General features: G+C 33.6%; 1 protein-coding gene and 1 long non-coding RNA gene across 16 annotated transcripts; one reads left to right on the forward strand and one right to left on the reverse strand.

Annotated features, from left to right (window-relative positions):
- Positions 1-2,463: 2,463 nt before the first annotated feature.
- LOC132041484 (uncharacterized) lies at positions 2,464-3,155 on the reverse strand. Its single transcript, XM_059432193.1, has 3 exons — positions 2,831-3,155; positions 2,690-2,700; positions 2,464-2,574 (listed from the first exon to the last, which is right to left on the reverse strand). Exons 1-3 carry the CDS (start codon positions 3,153-3,155, stop codon positions 2,464-2,466), a joined length of 447 nt encoding a protein of 148 aa, XP_059288176.1.
- A 9,193-nt stretch (positions 3,156-12,348) lies between these two features.
- On the forward strand, positions 12,349-19,974 carry LOC132041483 (uncharacterized). 15 transcript variants are annotated; one of them, XR_009411067.1, is made up of 7 exons: positions 12,349-12,562; positions 12,761-12,850; positions 14,923-15,818; positions 16,916-18,047; positions 18,330-19,187; positions 19,290-19,809; positions 19,882-19,973. It is a non-coding gene; the product is annotated as an uncharacterized LOC132041483 (long non-coding RNA). The 15 variants fall into 15 exon arrangements; XR_009411062.1 differs by having other exon boundaries at positions 12,761-12,799; XR_009411065.1 differs by lacking the exon at positions 12,761-12,850 and having other exon boundaries at positions 12,350-12,562.
- Positions 19,975-20,761: the final 787 nt, after the last annotated feature.

Genomic DNA, 20,761 nt, shown 5'->3' on the forward strand with positions numbered 1-20,761 from the left:
TGACATCTTCAACAAATTTTGACAACATGATGGTGGCATTAAATCCTCTGAATCTATTTGTTGTATTTAGTAGATTTTTCTCAATTTATTATTCTTGTGTTTTTCTATTTTTTATCTACTTGATTCATGTATTTTATATACTTTTGGTACGTGTTTTAAATAATTTTAAGGAAAAGGGGTCTTGCACCGAATATTGATCGGTATTGGCAATAAGAGCGACAATACGGTGAAAGCTTCAACCGAAGAGATTGCGGAAGGAGGTAATCTTTCGGGAGGAGAGACTTCGGTTGAACGTCGTGATCAAACAGGGAAAGATACTGTGGAAGTGAAAAAATGTTATGATGATTCAAATAATTTCGAGGTTCAAAATAACCTTATTCTGATTCAACCATTTTTTCTTTTTTAATATGTATCATACAAGTGCCTGAATAACGTTTCTTTTTGTATTTTTTGAGTAGGTGATCGCACAGGTGCTAGCAAGAATAGCATAATCAGAAATGGCTAATGAACAAGTTCGAGGAAAAACGGGGGGGAAAACACCAGCTCGACTGTCTTAGAGGAACCCCAGGCAGCAGTTTGTAATGCGCCGCCTTTGTCTTAGTGGTTGTTGCCTGATGAGTATTACCCGAGCCAAACCCCAGGGAAAGAAATCATTTTGCATCCATCAGTCCCACGAGCTACACGCCCCGGTAAATACAAGTCTTCACCGTTTGTGACAGATTTTGGTATATATTTATTCAAGTTTTTAATTTACTTGTTTGTTTTTGAATACGCAACTGTTAATGTTTAAAGACCAAATACACAGGTAGTAGTTCGGGAACGGATCATGTTCCTGTGTTTGATAAAAAAATATCTATTCTAGCAAGATCCCATTACTAGTCCACTTGATGTACAAATTGTTGATAAATACCGTAATTGGCTTCGCAATGGTCTGCTTGTGAGGCATGATAGCAAGTATGTTTTGATCCCAGTATTACATACAATGATTCCGCATGGTTTTTGTGAATAACTTGATGTATTTGTTTATTTTGTTGCCGCAGAAAGAATTACGAAGACCATTACAAAAAAAGATGGCAGTTTTTGATCATGGAATCAAATTCAATTTTGACATCACAACTATCAATGATAAGAACTGGTTTTACCTTTTATCGATGGATGGTCAGCTTTGGAATGAAGAGGTGATTTTTATCAGGAATGAAATTCACCGTTTTACAAAAAATGTTTTTATGTATTTGAATGTGCTCTAATTGATGTATTTTTGACAAATTCAGCACATTGACATCATTTTCCACTACTTTCGGAAGAAAGGAAAGTATGATAAAAGGAACAATTACAAGTTCACTTGTTGATTCGCTATTCAAGCAGAGAATTGATGTGGTCCACCACGCATATCACAATGTTGAAACCCAGACCAACGTGGCCAATGAAGAGCAAGTATTGTGTGAGTATGTTAAGGGCCACAGGCTTATTGCCAATGTCCCGTGGCATACGGTTGACAATGTGCTAATACCAGTGAATATAAAAGAAGAAAATCATTGGTTATTGGTAGTCCTTTCATTCAAGGATAGGTATTTTTGTTGATGAATTAATTATTTTATCATTAGTGTTTCATTCATCATTTATCACTGATTTTATTTTTAAAATTGACAGGCGTCTGTATATTTACAACTCGTATCAGCAGGCACAACGCTGTTAGGAATGAATGAAATAAAAAAGCTTGTTGCACTCATCACATTTCCTACATCGGTGGATTCTATGTAAATAAAAAAAGCATAGATTTGGTGAAAGACCCAACATATGCGGATAAGGGACAGATCGATATCCTTGAAGTTGTCTATGTTGAAAATCTGCCGCATCAACCTGCTGGTAGCACGTAAGTAGTAGACATATTTTATTCAAACATCATAGTGTATCAAATACATGATATATCCTATCACTTTATTATTCTTTCAAATACATGAGTTTTGATAGGTGTTAGAACTTGAAATACATTATTTTAGAACAACAGTAGTGTCTAATATAAATACTTATGTGTTTTTTTTATTTTTTTATTTTATTTTTTTAGGGACTGTGGTGTCTTCGTGGCAGCGTATGCTGAGTATTTGACATCGGGTGAAAGGATTCCAGATGTCATGGATGCACGCGTACGCGTATGAGATACGGTGCACTCTTATGGGATTACGGCGAACGCAAGGTTCGCAAGCATGTACGTTCTTTCCCGAAACAGCAATTCACTTAAAGGCTTATCACGCCTCTTCTTTGGCCTACCGGCGGTTTCTTATATCTTGGTGGCAAAACCACATCTTCCAAGATGTATTTGGGAATGTTCCATTCACGCTCGTCGAATGAGGATCCACGGTACATCGTATGTCTTGACACGGTCTCCGGTTTGAACAAATCGAGCAATAATCATCAACCATATTTTTCTTCTTAATGACAGCCCGTGCATGCGGGCGGGGGATTTCATCTAGTTGAAACATAAGACAAGCGGCAGTAAGTTTTGCTATTCAAATTAAGAATGAATCGCCTTCCTCCATCATGTACTGTGTACACAAATTCGGTTGACGGTTCTACCTGGAAAAATAAAAATTACATGTATTTGTTATTGAACCAATCAGAATTTTGAAATAAATGAACATACGATTAATCAAATACATATCGATTTTCAAAGAAGCATATATTAACTTACATTAAAACTAACTGTTCAGTGATACCAAATACACATTCATAGAATGTGAAATAACACCACAGATTAGTACAAGTACAAGTTTGTCAAATACATTATAACAAGCATTAATGGAAACATACCGTCATTCGTAGACATAGTTACTTGTTAATTGATAGCATCTCTCTGAAACTTTTTCGAGTGTAGTGAATGTGTATGTTCCATTTCTCCGGTTATTGTAATTCCATCTCCCAAACATCCTTCTAACTTCTTCGAGAAAGTCATATATAGACAGTTCTCTAGCTGCTAGAAGATGTCGGTTAATGCACTCTGCTATAGAAGTCATTGTCCACCCTCGGTTAACAGATGCATACAATCTAGCCCACTTGTCTCTACTAGCCGATTCCAAATACTCTGCCACACGCATATCTACCTTTTGAACCTTCCCCATCAACTCATCAAATTCATCCTGCGTGTATGCCTTTGGCATGGAATAAAAAATAGGACTCAGCACATCATGGCTCTTATTGTATTTTTTGCATACATTACCCCACATATGCCATATACATGCATAATGTGCAACTTCTGGATAAATTCTACAAACAGCCTTGTTTATACTTTCATGTCTATCTGATACGATACACATATTCTCTCTAATTCCATATGTTTCTCTGAAACGCTCGAAAAACCACGTCTAGGATCTGTCATTCTCATAATCAATCACACCATATGCTAAGGAAAGTATGTTGCCTGGACATACATTTAAAAATAAAAAAATGATAATACATTAGGTATTTGTCTAAAACAGATAAAATACATATTGAGGTAACAATTAATATGTATTTTTTTGACATACCTGCACCGTCTAATGTGCTTGCTGAGACAAATGTTCCATTGTACGGTGTTTTTAAGTGGCTTCCGTCAACTACCACAATTGGCCGACAATAATCAAAGCCTCTGATAAATGCATACAGTGCTATAAAAACATACATAAATTCATTTTTGCGGGTTTTACGCATTCTGATATGTGATCCCGGGTAAGTCTTATCCAAGATGTATAGATATCCAGGTAATCTTTTATAAGATTCAGCCGGTTCACCCATTAAATCGTTCATCGCCTTTTCTTTGGCCCGCCAAGCAACCATGTATGAAACATTCATGCCAAAATCATTTTTGACGCCCTCCGCAATGTCTTTAGGCATATATTTCCTCTTATGGTTTGCTATTTTTGGTTTGACAATCCCACTTATCAACCGACTTGTAGCTTGGCATTGAAAATAAACATTTTCCTTTAACGGGCATGTATGTTTGTCTTGAAACTCTCTAACTCTAAAGATTCCTGACTTACCTACACTTGACGCCCTGAATTTCCAACCACACTCTCCTGATACGCACATAAGTGCGTAGCTACACAAAAAATACATTAGTGTAAAAAACATCAGTACACTTAAATACACTAATGTATTTATTCTTGTATTTATTACAAAGGACAGATGAACATGTAAACAAGTTAATCAAATGCAAACCGTGCCAAATACATTGATTATGACTATAAATACATAAAAATCAGTTTTGATTTTACTACATACTAAACATATACATCTTTGAGAAATGCTTCCACTCGTACAAATTAACAAACATACATTGTCACGGTTTAAATACATAACAACACATAGTTAAATTGAAATACATACACAAATGCATATTAGAATACCTTATTGCATTAAACCTTTACGTATGATAGTTGAACACAACTTGTAATTGCATAATTCGCCATCACGACTTTTAATGTATCTTTATCCTTGTATACTTGATCGACGACAACTACTTTTTTGGTTCTTGTCATCAATAAACATACCCTTGTTGTTTTCGAATAACAAATCAACCTTTCTACAACTTGATGATGCCAAATCACGGGAACCATTGCTTTCCATTACATTCGTTTGATTCGTGTATCCGATTTGCAAATAATTACCTTGACACAACTCTCACACGATATATATATCTCCGTACTTCTATCAGTTGTAATTATACATAATGGGTACATTGGTAATGCTTTGTTCTCTTTCTTCAATTCCACATACACCCTAACACCCATATCATTGTGAATTTCCATTAGAATATCATCACCTTCAACCATTTTTATGTTTATGTTTTTCCTTTGCTTGTCCAAATTCAATTGGGTTGCAACTGTTTGTAACAATTCCTCATACGTCGAATACTCCTTGAAAGTCACAGCATCAATTTTGTAATTGACGTATTTGTTATCGTCGTTCCAAATACCAGAGTGTCTAATCAACGATGAAATATTGGACATTTTATAGGAAAAAATTCCTTGAATCAATGTCTCAACATAAAACCTGTAATATATATGACTAAAAAATTAAGAAAAATCAGTTCGAACAAACATTCACGTTCAAATTTGAACAATTTATACAAATTAGATTTACAATTAACTAAAAATCCAAATACAACATACACATGTTGAATTACATGAAATACATAGTTTAGGCGATCATTCATTATACTATACCATTATATTCGAACAATAATTTATGAGCTGGAATTTTTTTGATTCCGAACCATTCATGTACATTAAAATACTTTCAATCGTAATTTTCAAGAGCATTATTCATTCAAAAAAACGCTTACAGTGATTTTACATCATTATTTTCGAATATAAGTTATAAAGATACAAATCAAAAAAAAAAAAAAAAGAATAAAACAACTTCGACATTATGATCCAAGAAAAAAATTGAAATCACATAAATACAACTTCAATAGACGAGTTTTGTGAAATCAAAACTGTGTATTTGCACGAATTACCTGATGATTGATCGTGTTGTTTTGTTAATGTATCTTCAGAGCTGTTGCAGATTAAATTTGAAATTTGAATTTTTACGTTTGAATGCTGAAGAATGCATGGAAGAAGAGAAACGTGTAAGGAAATGGAATATTACAGCTGGTTCTGTGGAAAAGAAGGTAAAAAATATATTAATGTCTAATTTAATACCACCGAATTCTGATCTAAAATCGAGGAACTGCTTTTTTTTACCGCGTCCTCATGTATCTTTGCGGCAACAAATATACGCGAAAACATACACAATTCGACCGAAATTAGCTACAAACGGTAAAATTTAAAAGGGTAGCTACAAATGGTATACAATAAGGTAATCATTTTGTTAATTTTACCTATTATAAATTTCTTTGTACTCATATAGTAAAAGTTCGTTAAACCGAAGTACCAAACCCCATAACCGAACAACGAAAATTCTAGGAAAAAAAGAACCGTAACCGAATCGAAAAACCACATTAATTCGGTTCGGTTCGATTTTCAGTTTTCGGTATTTATGCCCAACCCTAGCTATATATTTCTCTTTTACCTACAATAACCTATATATAGTTATATATATTTACTAGTGACATTTGGCCCGTGCTAAGTCCGGGCCCAAACCAATATTAAGAGTTAAATTTGCACGAATTGCCCTTCTTTTGGGGTGGTCTTTAAATTTTGCCCCTCATATTTGAAATCTTTAAATTTTGCCTTGGCTAAAACCCATAGGTTCCGAGTTCGAACCCGCACGGTCAAAATTTTAAAAAAAAATCGCAAGGCGAGAGTTTAAAATTCGCTATGCCCCCACCGGTATACACTTGTGAAGGAATTACCAAAGTTATGCGGACCGCATACTTATGCCTTACAGCGCGGGACTTAGCATAAGTATGCGGGTCCGCATAACTTTGATAATTCTTTCACAAGTTTATGCCTGGTCCAGCATAAAAGTTTGCCCATAAAACATAACTAAAAGTATGCCCCATAAGGCGTAAGTTTTCCTTAAGGCATAACTAAAAGTTTACCTTATAAGGCAAAGTTTAAATTTTGCTATGCCCCCTCCGGCAGACTTTGCCTTATATATATATATTACTTTTCAAGGTAAACTTTTAGTTATGCCTTAACTAAAAAATATGCCCCAAAGACATAACTAAAAGTATTCCCATAAGGCGGAACTTTTCCTTAAGAATAACTTTAAACTTTGCCTTATAAGGCAAAGTCTATGCCTTAAGGAAAAGTTCTTGCCTTATGGGGCATAATTTTGTTATGCCTTAACTAAAATTCTGCCCTTTGTAAGGCATAACTAAACTATGTCTTAGGAAAAATTCAGCCTTATGGGGCAGACTTTTAGTTATGTCGGATCCAAACATAACTTTAGCTTTTCCTTAAAGATTGTATGCCGGATCCGGCATACACTCCCAGTTCTGCCTTGCGAAATTATTTTTTTATTTTATGCTTGAGCGGGGGTTCGAACCCAGAACTTCATGTATTCGCCCACCTTTCCAAGCGAAGGGCACAACTTAAAGCACAGCAAATATGAGGGGCAAAATTTAAAGACCACAAATTTGAGGGGCAAAATTTAAAGACCACCCCAAAAGAAGGGCAATCCGAGCAAAAAAATGAATTTGCATCCCAATTTGCAATCTCTTTTAGTCCATTCTTTTTGGCATTAAGTTATTGAAAAAATAGTTCAACGTTTCTGCAAATTCTTAAAAATAAAATCATAATTTGAGAGTTAAAGAAGAACAATTTTCTTATTCTAGAGTTTCTTTTTGTTTTCAAATAAATGCATGATATAAAAACACCTCTTCTTTTTATTTTAATGAAAGTTTTTTAGAGTATACACTTCAATAACTCAAATTGAGTTTGACTATATGTTGGATTAACTTTGCTTAATTTTGTGAATTAAATCAACATATATTGACCAACCAACTTATCATAGAAAGATATTTTGATATTCAAGAAATGCTAAAATAATTTTCAACATCACATAAGTAAAGATACTATGATCTGTTAATAGCGGAGAAGTGACAGACGTAAACATGCAACATGTGCAACAAAACGTTACATCAGTTAGCAGGAAACTACATATGAAGCTTATCATTATTTACAAATTCTCTTCTTTATTTTCTTTAATGTTTTGGGTATTCCACCTTTGTTGCAATTATATTTTAACTAACTTTGAAGCTCAAAACAAAGTATGTCGGTTCATTCTCTTGTTTAGACATTCCTAGAAGAAAAATAAATGCAAGCGTCGATTTCAAGCTGAAAGTAATAAATAACATAAAACTACTATCTTCAAACCATTACTGATAGCAAGCTCCTCATATAAGAATTAAATGATTGGTCATGAGAATGCCTAAAGTCCAAAACCTCTCGAGAAATGTCATAATCAATGGTAGTACGAGTCTATAGTATTGATTCAGCAAATAACATTCCAAAATTCTGTTTTAATTAACCCATCCCATAAGACGAAATCATCAAACACTGAATATGTGCAATGTCAAATGTGTCTTGATCTCTTAATACATTTATTATATCATAATGCAACATGTGGAAGTCCATGAAAAATAAAAAGCTAATAAGTCTTATACTCTTTTCTTTAACTTGAAAAAGTAAACCTATATTGAATGCAATTCCATAACGTTTATTGTAACTTAATATTTACAAATAGTTATTCTCAATTATTAAAAATATAATAACACGTTTTCATAATACCACGTGAAATTATGTATCCAAGGAAAGTGGAACTTAGCTAATAATTAGTATATTAGTTTTTAATATTGATATTATTTTATGTATAATATTTATTTTTTTGGGCTTTTATTAGCTAGTGGGATCATCAGAAATGGAGTAAAAGTTGTGATGGCACTTTTAATAATTTTTCAAAAGATATTCAGTAAGATTTTAGATTAATATACAATTTTGGTTTGATTAAATTACCCAAAAAATCTCATATATGATGCAACGTACTTCTTTTGTCCCAATTTATATTGTACTTTTCGTTTTTAAAGATTTAAACTATGTAAATTTTTACCAACATTTTAAAACGTATTTATTGATCATATTGATATGATAAGAGTTGCAACTTGTTGTATTTAATTCAATTTAACTTAAAATAAAATCAAATCGACTCTCGATAATAAAAAGTATCACATAAATTGAGATAAAGTTATCACGTGATATTATTGAGAAAAACTTTAAAAAGAAATAAGTAGCACGAGAGGAGTTGGAGATTGTAATATGAGTCTTACAAAATGTCTCAAAAGTTGCTTTTATTTAAAAAATTACATGGTAGCAATTGAAGTAATATGAAATTAACTCAAGGGCAAAATAAAATGGGAGAATAAATCTAAAAGTTGGACAACACATGTCAAGCTTTCAACGGGGGATGCAAGTTTCTGAGGACGACAAGACCCTAACATTCTCATTTCTATAGAGTAGTAATATATATACTAACATAACCTCAATACATCATCTTACTGGTGATCAATTAGGACTTTCATTTACGTTCAGAAGTCATAACCCGCCACTATATTTTAGAACGGATCAGATATGATGGCTCGGCCCAGTTCAAACAACGATAACTAGATAAAGGTCGTTGGTTCAAACTTCAAAACACCGGTAGCCCATACTGCTGGTTACTTCCAAAATAGGAAAGACTTCCCATAAACACATCCCTGTATTTTTTAAAATTATAATATCTCGGGACCTCCTGAATTTGGCATTATTTATTCGGTGCATATTTGAACACATTTTTAATGGTTTACAAATATCTTGAATCTGTTGTAACTTTGATATTAGCGGAAATCAGAACATTTTCCTTATTCCACCCTACAATAGTACAGCCAAGGAGGCCAATCACTGTACCAAACCAGCAGGCTATGATCTTGGATAAATTGTAATTAATCTCTATCCACTGTTAAACAAATTCAAGCATCAACACTACTACAAATGGAGAAGTCATAACCAGCCACTGGATAGTGAAGAAAAGATTAGTTTTGGGAATAGAAATAAAGAGTGAAGAAAGATGTGGGATTTGGGAAAAAGAATTACAAGCGTCACTTCCATCTATAACGTGTTCTTGTCTTTTACCCATTGTATAATGGATGGAAAAAGAGTTAATAAGTTTTATCCGGTGGATTTGGCTAGATATTGATATTACATTGTTCTTAGAGTTTAAATCGGATAGTTTGTGCAAAGTAGTGTCAATATTTGTCTTTTTTTTTTTTTTTTGATAATTAAGGAGTATCTCCATGATTGGTATAGTCTGTTCCTCTCCTTCTTAGAGAGATAGATTGGATCCTCAGAACATTCTCCTTCTTCTTTTGAATTTTGAACATCACTGCTGTGAAGTGTGTCTTGGTATGTATTGGAGGTGGTATTGTTTTTCTCTAATACTACCTCATTGTAACTATGTTTTGGAGTTTGGTCATCCTCTATCAGGATGGTCCCTTCGTTCGGTGGTTCCGGTGATAGTGAGGATGCAGTTTCCATTGCTGGGCTATGGATTTTGGTCATGGGGAGAGTGTAGTTTTAGAGACTGGTTAGAGTTTCTCTCTCATCCCCTTTCTTATTTATTTTCTAGTTGCCACATAGTGTAGATATCCCTTTAAATTAAGGACCAACTTTATCTGGACTAAGTCTATTTAGTTGGACTCCAAAAGAAGAGCCATCTTGCAATCCCAAAGTTCAGATGGCTATTAATCTATGTTAAAGCCCATGTCGATGACACATATCAAATTGGTGGCGCCAAATTAAATGAAGTATAGCCAGTGGATTACTCATACCATCTGTCAAGCTACGTGACATGTCAAGTCAAATCAACCATTCAATACAAGCTCGTTAAGTGTTAACACATTCTAGTTAATTAAATGAAAATTTATCATAAGATAAATAAGGTTAGTTTGTTATTCTAAAGAACCAATCAAATAGAAGCAAATGAGTTGGCTTTATCACAACTCATCTATTCTACCACTCTAAATAAGGAGCTCCTTTAAGGCCAAGAGACATCAGAAGCAAGCAAGCTGAAAGAGAGTTGGATAAGCTCTCAAGAAAAACATTCATAGTCTTTCCCTACATATTCAGGTTTCATCCGCGATCAAATTTGAGGACGAAGTTCAAGTCAATATTCTAAACTGACTATTAAAATTTTCTATTTGTTATAGTTGAATCTCAAATTCAAGTTCATGACGATCATCAAATTGTTTGTGACACATATCAAATCCAATCCAAGATCAAGATCTTTGATTCAAATTCAAGACCTATCAAGTCAAGATCAATCTTTCGCGCCCTTGAATCGTCGTTCGTGATTCGTGAGGAGAAGACTTAGAGGACCATATCTTCTTAGGTATGAGATATATATATATATATACACACACACACACACACTAGATATCGTAACCCTTGTCATTTTTTAAATCCAAATATCATATTATTGCACAAATTTTTGTCTTTACTATTTGTAGGTGCAAAAATTTGTATTTACAACCACTACTATTTTAGCGTTATATTACTAAAACACAACAAGTACCTATAGTTTATTGTCCCTCTGAAATTGGCTAGCTATTTGAGGGAATAGAAATATCGATAGGTCTAATACCATCAGTTAGTTTGAATCTATATGTAATATAAAGTTAGGTAAGATAAGGTGATGTGTATTTTTCCATGGCGCTTGTAATAATACCATTTATCTTTTTTCTCCGTTTTTCTCATTTTAAAATCAATGTATTATATATTAGATAGCCAAAAACTCACTCTCTTAATTCTACTAATTACACCTCTTAATTCTCTTAATTACATCTTTTCCTCTACCTCTCAACTATTGTAAATGTTTTAAAAAATTATACGTTTGAACCATTCAAATGCTTTTTCCTCACTCTGAAAGCAAGAGGGACAATTAACATTTAATTTCCTGTAATTAGCATTTATCAATACATATTATAACTGATAATATCAATACAACATGGGCAATTAGCTAACCAGCGGAAATAGTGAGCCACGTAATCCTCCTAATTAATTAGCTCATGCCTTCTAATTTTCCCTTGGACTCTATTTAGCAATGTTAAAAGCAATTTCGTCTAGGTAACATCTCCTTCGACTATACTCTCTCTCTCTCTCTCTCTCTCTCTCTCTCTCTCTTTCAATTCTTTTCTCTTAATTTTTTCTTACCCATTTTACGTTATTTAATTAATTAAAATGTGGGTGTCATATTTTGGGTTGATTCTTTTTATGGTGTTCTTTATTTTTAATTTCTGATGATCTTTTTATGAAGCTTTTAGTTACAATGTATTGTACAAAACCAAAAGAATCATTTTGAAGTCTTTAATCTTGGCAAAAGAATAAAATTTCACAGGTATTGATTTCAACTATTTTTCATTTTGGTACCTCTTTTGTGATGTATTATTTTTAAGTATTTGTTTGAGAATTTTGATTTAATTTAAATTTAAACTATTAATAAGTGAAGCTTTGGTGAACGACGAATGACAATTTCGTAATAAAGTATTTACCCTGAGTCCATTCTTAAAGCATTTACCCAGATTTCCAGATCAATACGTGTCCAATTATAGATAACACGTGGCTTTAATTTTTACCCTTTCGTTTAAATTTATTTAATTTAAATTTAATTTAAACTATTAATAAGTGAAGCTTTGGTGAACGACGAATGGCAATTTCGTAATAAAGTATTTACCCTGAGTCCATTCTTAAAGCATTTACCCAGATTTCCAGATCAGTACGTGTCCAATTATAGATAACACGTGGCTTTAATTTTTACCCTTTCGTTTAAATTTATTTATTTAAATTTAATTTAATTTAAACTATTAATAAGTGAAGCTTTGGTGAACGACGAATGGCAATTTCGTAATAAAGTATTTACCCTGAGTCCATTCTTAAAGCATTTACCCAGATTTCCAGATCAGTACGTGTCCAATTATAGATAACACGTGGCTTTAATTTTTACCCTTTCGTTTGGCTTCTTCTTTGCTTTTGAGACCAATGTGTCAGCTTTTCAATTCCCTCCCCATTCCTCTACTGTTCTTCTTTCACCTATTTTTTTTTCTTCCCAGGTGAGTTGCTTTATCCTCCCTCTTTTGTTTTGCTAAGAATTTTATATTAATCTTGTGGTTTCTTTTTATCTTTTATGATTATTATCTGCTTTTGGTATTCTTTGTGGATTATTTTGGTGGCTCAATGGTTTGTCCAATTTTTTTATTTTTTATTTTTTTTATTATAATTTTGTATATGTAACTGGGATATTTTTGCAGTGCATGTGTTCCAATCCTACTTCAACATGAAATTTTACGGTATGATTTTCAGAAAGTTGTGTTAGCTTGGTGATATACGATTCTGGAAGTGTAAATGCTTTTTTTTTTTTTTTTACTTTTTATTTCCTATATTTTGGTTTCTTCATTTGTGACCCTGTCACTGATTTTTGTTGTTGGGTTTCAGATGCCATTTTATTGCTGGTTGTTTTGGTTGGATTTGTGTGTATTCAGCAAATTTTCGCATCATTGTATTTGTAGCTCCTATTAGTTTCCATTCTTTTCGTAAGCAGTCTTTTAATCCTGAAACTAATGCTCTTTGTCGGATGACCTGCATGTTACTAAAGTTCTTTACTTACCAATTTTTAAACCTTAGTAGATTTTAAATGCAATGGATTTTAGTATTTTAATAAATTGCAATAACGAATAATTTTAAATCCATTTAGTTGTAATATACCCCAGACCCCACACTGTGGGATTCAACTGGGTATGTTGTTGTTGTTAGTTGTAATATAATGGATGCACAATTTTGATTGACTGTAAGTGGTAAATTTTACTGTTTGTGTTCATGAGATTAACAGACCACATTCATCCTCTTTTTATCAATGTGTTAATTGCTCATACCAGTCGAGAAACCATTCAGCCCTTGCCAATTTGTCCTCCTAGATGATTCTCAATGATGGCCGGCTGGTTTCCCGTGCTGTATGTTTGCACCTTTGTGCTTGTAGAACAAAATTAGTCCTGTTAGATTTCTCTCCCAGCCTTTGAGAATGAAGGAAGCTTCAACAATGCTTCTTTAGTTCCATTTGTGCCTGCACATTCAGGATATTATGCAGATATGAATATAAAGTCCTTGTACCTCACTAACTTATAATTGCATCAATTTTATATTTTTAGAATATTATTTGTTCGTCAAATATTTTTGGTGAGTTACATGTGCATTATAGATACAGAGCTCAGTTTCTAGAGTAAAAGAATGTAGCCGAAGCTTGAAGGACATAAATACTATATTGAATTTGTATCAAGCGTTAGAAATGATTATTGATACGAATCAACCTGTTTCAGACAAATAGAAGTTGTCATCCTTACTTTTTTTGAGATAAATGACTGTCAAGTGATTTTACACTCCAAATAGATTCATGAACAGGTATTTTACCATAAGTTGTATTGTCGCCACCCCAGATTATTGTTATTATCTCTTTAAGCCAGGGCCACCAACTATATGAGAAATATAACACTATGAAGTGATAATACAAAAGTCCTGGACACTTCATATTAGTAACTTCTGTCAATTTTCTTGATGATTGTTGTGCCTCTTTTGGTTATCATGTGCTCCCTTTTATTAAATTACTCTTTGCATCCTTTTTGGGATAATTCATCGAATTTTGGCAGTATAGATTTCTTAACCTTGGTGGTAGAGGACTTTGACTTTGTTGATAAATACACTTTTGGCAGTATAGATTTCTTAACCTTGGTGGTAGAGGACTTCGACTTTGTTGATCAATACACTGCAATTAATTAAAATTACTTCAGAGGTTTGTATCTTTTTGAACCTCGATCTTCTAGCTGGAACCACTTGCCCCTGAGTTGCTTTGTGATAGTTAGATCAGAAGTGGTATACTTATTAAAGCAAGCTGAAAAAGCTTATGCTACATATTACTGCTCCAATGTTTCTTTTCTTTCTTTAACTTCTTTGCTTTCAACAATTTTTTTTAACATGACAAAAATGAGAGTTGATTTTAACTCCTGCAATCTTTGTCTCATAGATTTCTCTTTCTATTTTTCATATTACTTGCCAGCGGATTGGTCTTTATCTTGTGAAAAAGGTTTGATAATAGAAGGCAAAGAGCTTTATTCATGTTATAGTTTTTCTGGTGCGAAGTAAGTGTTTTTGGCAACAGATTGGACAAAGTGGAATTTACCAATGGGAACTCTGAACTCTGTATACTGCTACTATCCTACTGCAATCGCATTTTTAAATCCTAAACAAATGCTGGCATGTCATGGGCCAAGAATGGTGTACTAATTACAATGATTCTATTGGAGGTTCTGTGAAAAAATTAATCAACCTAATTCAGTTGTTCCATTCATATTCTTTTCGTTCTTAGTGTTCCATGGTGATTTCAGCAGTGTCTTCTTATTTGATTCTTTCTTCTTTTTGTCAGGTGGGATGTAGATGACAGCTAGCACTAACTGCTATTCGGAGAAAGTGGCCCCTCTATTGTCAACGCTTTCCAGCAATATCTGTGAGTTCGAAATAAAGCATTTACGTGGCAAACACGTAGGGTGACAAGAAACATAACTGAGATTGTAAACCTCTTTACCTTTTCTGATAACTAATAGAAATATTACACTCTATGATGTTCATATTCCATAGGTCACCCACACCACATATTAGGTCCCAAAATTTGCAATCAGGATCCATCACAAGGTATTGGGGATTTGTCGTGTTTGCTTGTTTGTTGTATTTTTGATAAGTGATTAGTGGGAAAAACTATTGCCATATTGAGAGTTCTTTAGTATTTAATTGATCATTTATCCATTTGCGTCCTTTTTATTTGAGTTTTCCCTTTTATATATAGGGGTTATTTATGTTCATTTCTATTCAGATGTAAATGAATTAGGATTCACAAAAATTCACACCCCAGTGATTGAAGTTGAAATGTTAGATTTATCAACTAAAGCCTCCATTTCGGGACATTCATTAAAATTAGTTTGTCCATCTAAAAGTATTATATATCGGAGAATTCACTCTCTTAATTCAAATAGGTTGGTAGTTTTGATGTAATGGGGTGAGTGAGGAGGGCAGAATAGGATCATAGGATTTAGGGGTGACGTGTTACAAGTTTTTAAATTTCTGAGCACAAACCAGTACCAAAAATTCTTATCTTCTTTAAAGTTATCACAACAGGTTTAAGATCCAGAGCTTCAAGATATGCATGGTCTTTATCGATGCCTCAAGATCCCAAAGTCAACCGGATTTCTACCCCAGCAAGATTTCTGATTTCCTCTCTATCACAGCAGCTGCAGTTTGAGCCAGTCCACTAACAATCTCTATATGGTAATTCAATTCTTTTGTCTGAAATGTATTTAGATTATGTACTTCATCTGTACATCCACTTCTCTTTAAGCTAAAATGTGGGAGCTTGAATATAGGCTATCTGAGAAGCTATATAATACATTGTACTAAAGAGATTATGGAATACCAATCATTCATACTACTTACCAATCAAAAAAAAAAAAATCAAGATAAATGATTCTTGAAAAACTGATATATGCGCTCTGTCATGAGAAGAATGTAAAGACAATTATAAACTATTCCCATGGACATATGACCCTTTATCAAATTCTATAGCTCTCTACTCAGATCCTCTTCCTCTTCACTTTTACATTCACCGTGTAGAAGATTCTGGTAGATTACTGAAGTAATAATCTAAAGTAAGCTATATCAAGTTTGTAAATTATTGATTTGGTCAGTTGGTGAAAATATAGTACTTTACAACTCATATGGTACTTTGAAAACGAAGGAGCTTAATTGCTCCCTGAGCCATAATAAGTGGAATTAGAGAGAAAGTGGGTTAATTTCAAAGATGTTAAAAGAACATGAGGACTAAGGATCTAATGATGGATCACAGATAGGTAGTATTGAAGTTGAGAATTATAAGACAATTATAAGGTTATAATCAGAGTTCTAAAATTTGATTACATCTAATAACGACTTACTGCGATGTTTTCTTGATGAGATAGTTGGTATATTTTTATGCTGTAATTAAAACGTGGAATGGTTATTGCTCAGTAGACTCTTTTGTGGAAGAAGTGAATATACTGGAAAAATAACTTAGACTGATATTTTATATGACTCTTCTATAAACTAAATTACTGATTATTATGTTTCATGGCTTAGCAACTGCTATATTAGGATTTGGTTGCTGCAGATGTTTCATGAACTGTAGATAAAATATATTGGATGCTTTCTTGAATGGTTCTCTAAACGCTCCATTCCCTTCAAAACACTATATGTATATACTTTGAAGGACAATTTTCTAAAATACATTGTGACCATGTCATTTATGTAGTAGATTCTCGAGTGTGTTTGGTATAATAATGTCATATAGAGATGTACTATAATACCAGAATTGCTACTTTACTTGTTTGCAGATTGCTGAGATGGAATTTATGAAGGAGGAGAAGTGCTAAACATGAAAGACAGTCTTTGTTTTAAAGCTGTATTTGATTATAGGATAACTTGGTTAACATATTGTACCTAAATATAGCTTCGTTGTCCCATTTTTGTAGCCATGAATAAGCTAATACAACTCTTCAATGTGGTGATGTGATACCAAGAGGCAACAAAAAATATTTTGAAAGTTTAGAAATGTGATTTGTGGTGAGTTTTGAAACTTGCAGTAATTCTAGAGCAAGCCTGTCTCATATCTTTTCCATTATGCTGGTTCAACTACTGCTTATCGATTGGATATATTTGAGTTTGAAGATGATGTGGATAATGGTCCGTCCAATAAAATATGGAGTTTTAGCATTAGAATACAACATAAATTTTCCTTTTTTCATGTTCATAAGAAGCCACTTTGCAATACTCGGACCTTACTGTCTTGGATCATTCTTTATTTCTGTCTTTATGTCATCTATCTTACAGTGGATCGTAAATATGCGTACAATCAATGTTGTAACTTTACTTGGAGCCACTGCTCCGAACTATTCAATTTTATCTTTGATTATAAAAGTGATGTTTAAAGGTATTATAATTTATAACAAGTTTCTCATGTTGTCATGCTGCGTGGGTTTCTTTAGGATTTAGACGGATACTTCTATCTGTGAATTGCAGTTTGTTATTACCAAGTACATCGTAAATATATATATCACTACCAACACTCCAATTGCTAAATATTTTATTGTTTTGCAAGAAACCCTCAAGTGTTGTGAATTATACACAGGTTGATAAGTGTATTCGTCCAGCATAGTTACACCAACCATGAACTGAATGGATAGTCTAAAATCAACTTGAGCAAATAATGTGTTGCATGGTTGTGTTTCTTGGACAATAAAATATATAAGATTAGGAGAGGATTTTCAGTCTTCAATATTTTTAGAAATTTCTTATTTTAATTTACCTTAAGTATTGAAAAATCAAACATGCTCGCTCTTTTAGGGATGGAGTAATTGTTTCTTTTCTTACAACATTTCAGGTCTTCATAAATATGCCTCCAGGAAGGTAAAAGGAAGAGATCCAAAAGGACTCCGCAAAATGCACAATGTTCAACAAAAATCAAAGGTTTTAGCTTTAGTCCAAACTCTTGGAACGCTGTTTTCTCCTTTTGCCTTTGGTTTTATTTTACTAAATTTTTTGATTCCGTATCTATTTTGTTACTGCATAATACCTGAGTTGTGAAAATAATGGAGAATCCTAAGAACTCTTTAGAGCTCTCGAACTGAAAGAAACTTTGAGATACGGGAAAAGTTTGTTTTCTCCATAATGGTGATTCTTATACAGCTCTAACTGAAGGATATGATAGAAATTGCTTGCATTTTAAGGTTTTGAACCTTTTCTGTGCAGAAGATACAAATAGGAGTAAGAGTGGATGAGGTAAATACAATTAAAAATCATATTCTGGAGATGCGAGTAGCAGAAGGAACAGTAGTTAAGGTAAAGCCAGTTTGCATTCATTCTCTTCTTTAAATAGTACTAAGAAAGTTATATATGTCAATAATATATAATTGCGTTACAAAAACGATGGCCTATAGACTCTGGATTTCATGAAACAAAACAATGATTTCCAACTTGACTATTCCCAATCAAATATGTAGGTACAATACAAGTTTGAATTGATGTAGACCTTAAAGATTGTTAATCGTGTGCTTGTGAATTTCCGTGTTGATTTGAAAGTTCAATGTTGAAGACAAATTCTGTTGCATTGTAGGAAGGTTAACTTTCTATCCTTCAACTACGCCTACTGATCTATTGTATTCATCAGTTTTGCTACCTAAAGTGTACCAATAGCGCGGTGCTTGTGTCATGTCAATATTAGCTTTCGGCGGATACTGATTTTATTCTTCTTGTTTGGGGGAATTAAAGATTAAGGGGATTTAAGATTTGTTGTTTCAAGGAAATTGCCTGAAAGAATTTGAAAGATATGTACTAAAATAATTGTGCAGGTTTATTTTAGATGTGAAATTTTCATGTTTCTTTGGATGTGTCCATGTAAAGCATTAACTATTATTTGATCCTTTCTAAGTGTCAAATATGTATGATAAACATGGGAAGCAAACCACGAGCCCAAGAGGTGGTGGGAAGACAAAAGGGACGTATTATGACAGATTAGAGGATACAATACACATAAATGCATTCCATTTTCTTATCTTGATTAGCCTTTGAACGACTACTTGGATATTCTTCACAAACTATTTAGAGAAGGTTTTTCATGTTTTATGTCATCTTTTTTCTTTTAATATCTAATATCATCTATTGGCATAAACCTAAGTGTTAACCTGTTGAATAATCCTCCCTAACGTGCAGGGGTTTGTTATCGTGGTCTTATGCTCATGAAAAAGACATGCATAGTTCTTGACCCTTAATAGCCAGCTTCGGCCTACCGGATGTTGACAGGTGTCCTCATTTCTACTATTTCAGAATGTTTGGCCAGTTGGCTTAAATTATAATTTACGAAATTCAAAGATATTCTAATTAATGGTATAGCTGGAGAGCAAGAAGAGAGTGGATAATACTAAATTAGCATCTGCTATTGAGGGATAACGTTCATTCACTATAGTTGTGTTAATGAAAATGTGATTTAGGTAGCCAAGTTTTCCTTGGGCAAGACATATTGCTAAGGCTTACATTTTCACTATCGGTCTTTTGATATCTTCCTTAATAGAGGCTCATATATTTTCTCCAACCTTATGTTTCTTAAAATCGGAAAAGGTCAGAGTGGTGAGGTAGGGTGAAAGATTATCTACCAAAGCTCGGAGAAAGATGATATCTTATACTGGAGCTTCGAAATTTGCCCTTGAAATTTAGAATTACTGCAACACTCATGGTAGTAGTATGAACTGTTATTATGTCGTACATGTAATTGGTACAAATGTTTTTCCGTCTTGAACCTTTCAAGTCATTTTGTAGCTGGAGGTTGCAAACAATGAATCGAGAATTTGCCCGTCCTTTGGACGGGCACGGGCCATCTAGTATTAATTATTATTTATGACTTGGTCAGACTATTTATTCTTTTACTTATTTATTGATCGTTAGAGTATAAATGATTAAAGAAGTTGAAATTGTCTAGTGATTAATGGGTTAACAGGTAAGGGTTCGCCTACTAGTGATAATAAGGTAGGTGGCCGCACGATCGGTAATTAGGGTCGTGACACCAAAACCAACAACAAGATCCCTTCCAAAACCAATTTTTAAATTCGTTGTTTGATAAGGAGGTTGAGGAGATGCCACAAGAGAGGTGGTGGGATAAAACTCGTCAAGGAGGAAAACATGGAGAGATGAACAATATAGGTAGAGGAAGGCAAGGTGGCTTTGCTAGGTTTCAAGGCCATGAGGCTAGATTTCAAGGTCATGAAGACCGAGGGAGATGGCAAGGTCATGATGCTGGGAGGGGGGGGGGGATAATGAGCAGAGTTTGAATACCATCAAGGTGACACTTTCCAAGTTCAAAAGGAGTAGTGACCCGGAAGAGTTTCTTGAATGAAAGTTGCAAAGTGAGAGGATATTCCTCACCAACAATGTGTCGGAAGCGTTGAAAGCAAGGTATGCCCTCACCCAATTTGAGGGATATGCATAGACGTGGTGGGAATCCAAGAAGCGAGATAGGGCTCAACGACAAAATTTCGATATCCCTACTTGGAATGAATTGATTGAGCTCATGGAGATGAGGTGATGCAAGACTAAGAACGAAAATAGAATAAAAAGGCAAGAAAAGAAAAGGATAGATAATTTGACACAACTTAAGACCTAATTTAGCAACCAAAGTTATAGAAAAATAA

The sequence above is a fragment of the Lycium ferocissimum genome, unplaced genomic scaffold, assembly GCF_029784015.1.
Source record: "Lycium ferocissimum isolate CSIRO_LF1 unplaced genomic scaffold, AGI_CSIRO_Lferr_CH_V1 ctg10420, whole genome shotgun sequence".
Taxonomy (NCBI): Eukaryota; Viridiplantae; Streptophyta; class Magnoliopsida; order Solanales; family Solanaceae; genus Lycium; species Lycium ferocissimum.

Excerpts from the sequence above, each read along its gene's own strand:
- LOC132041484 (XM_059432193.1), bottom strand. The coding sequence starts at position 3,155 with ATGCCAAAGGCATACACGCAGGATGAATTTGATGAGTTGATGGGGAAG.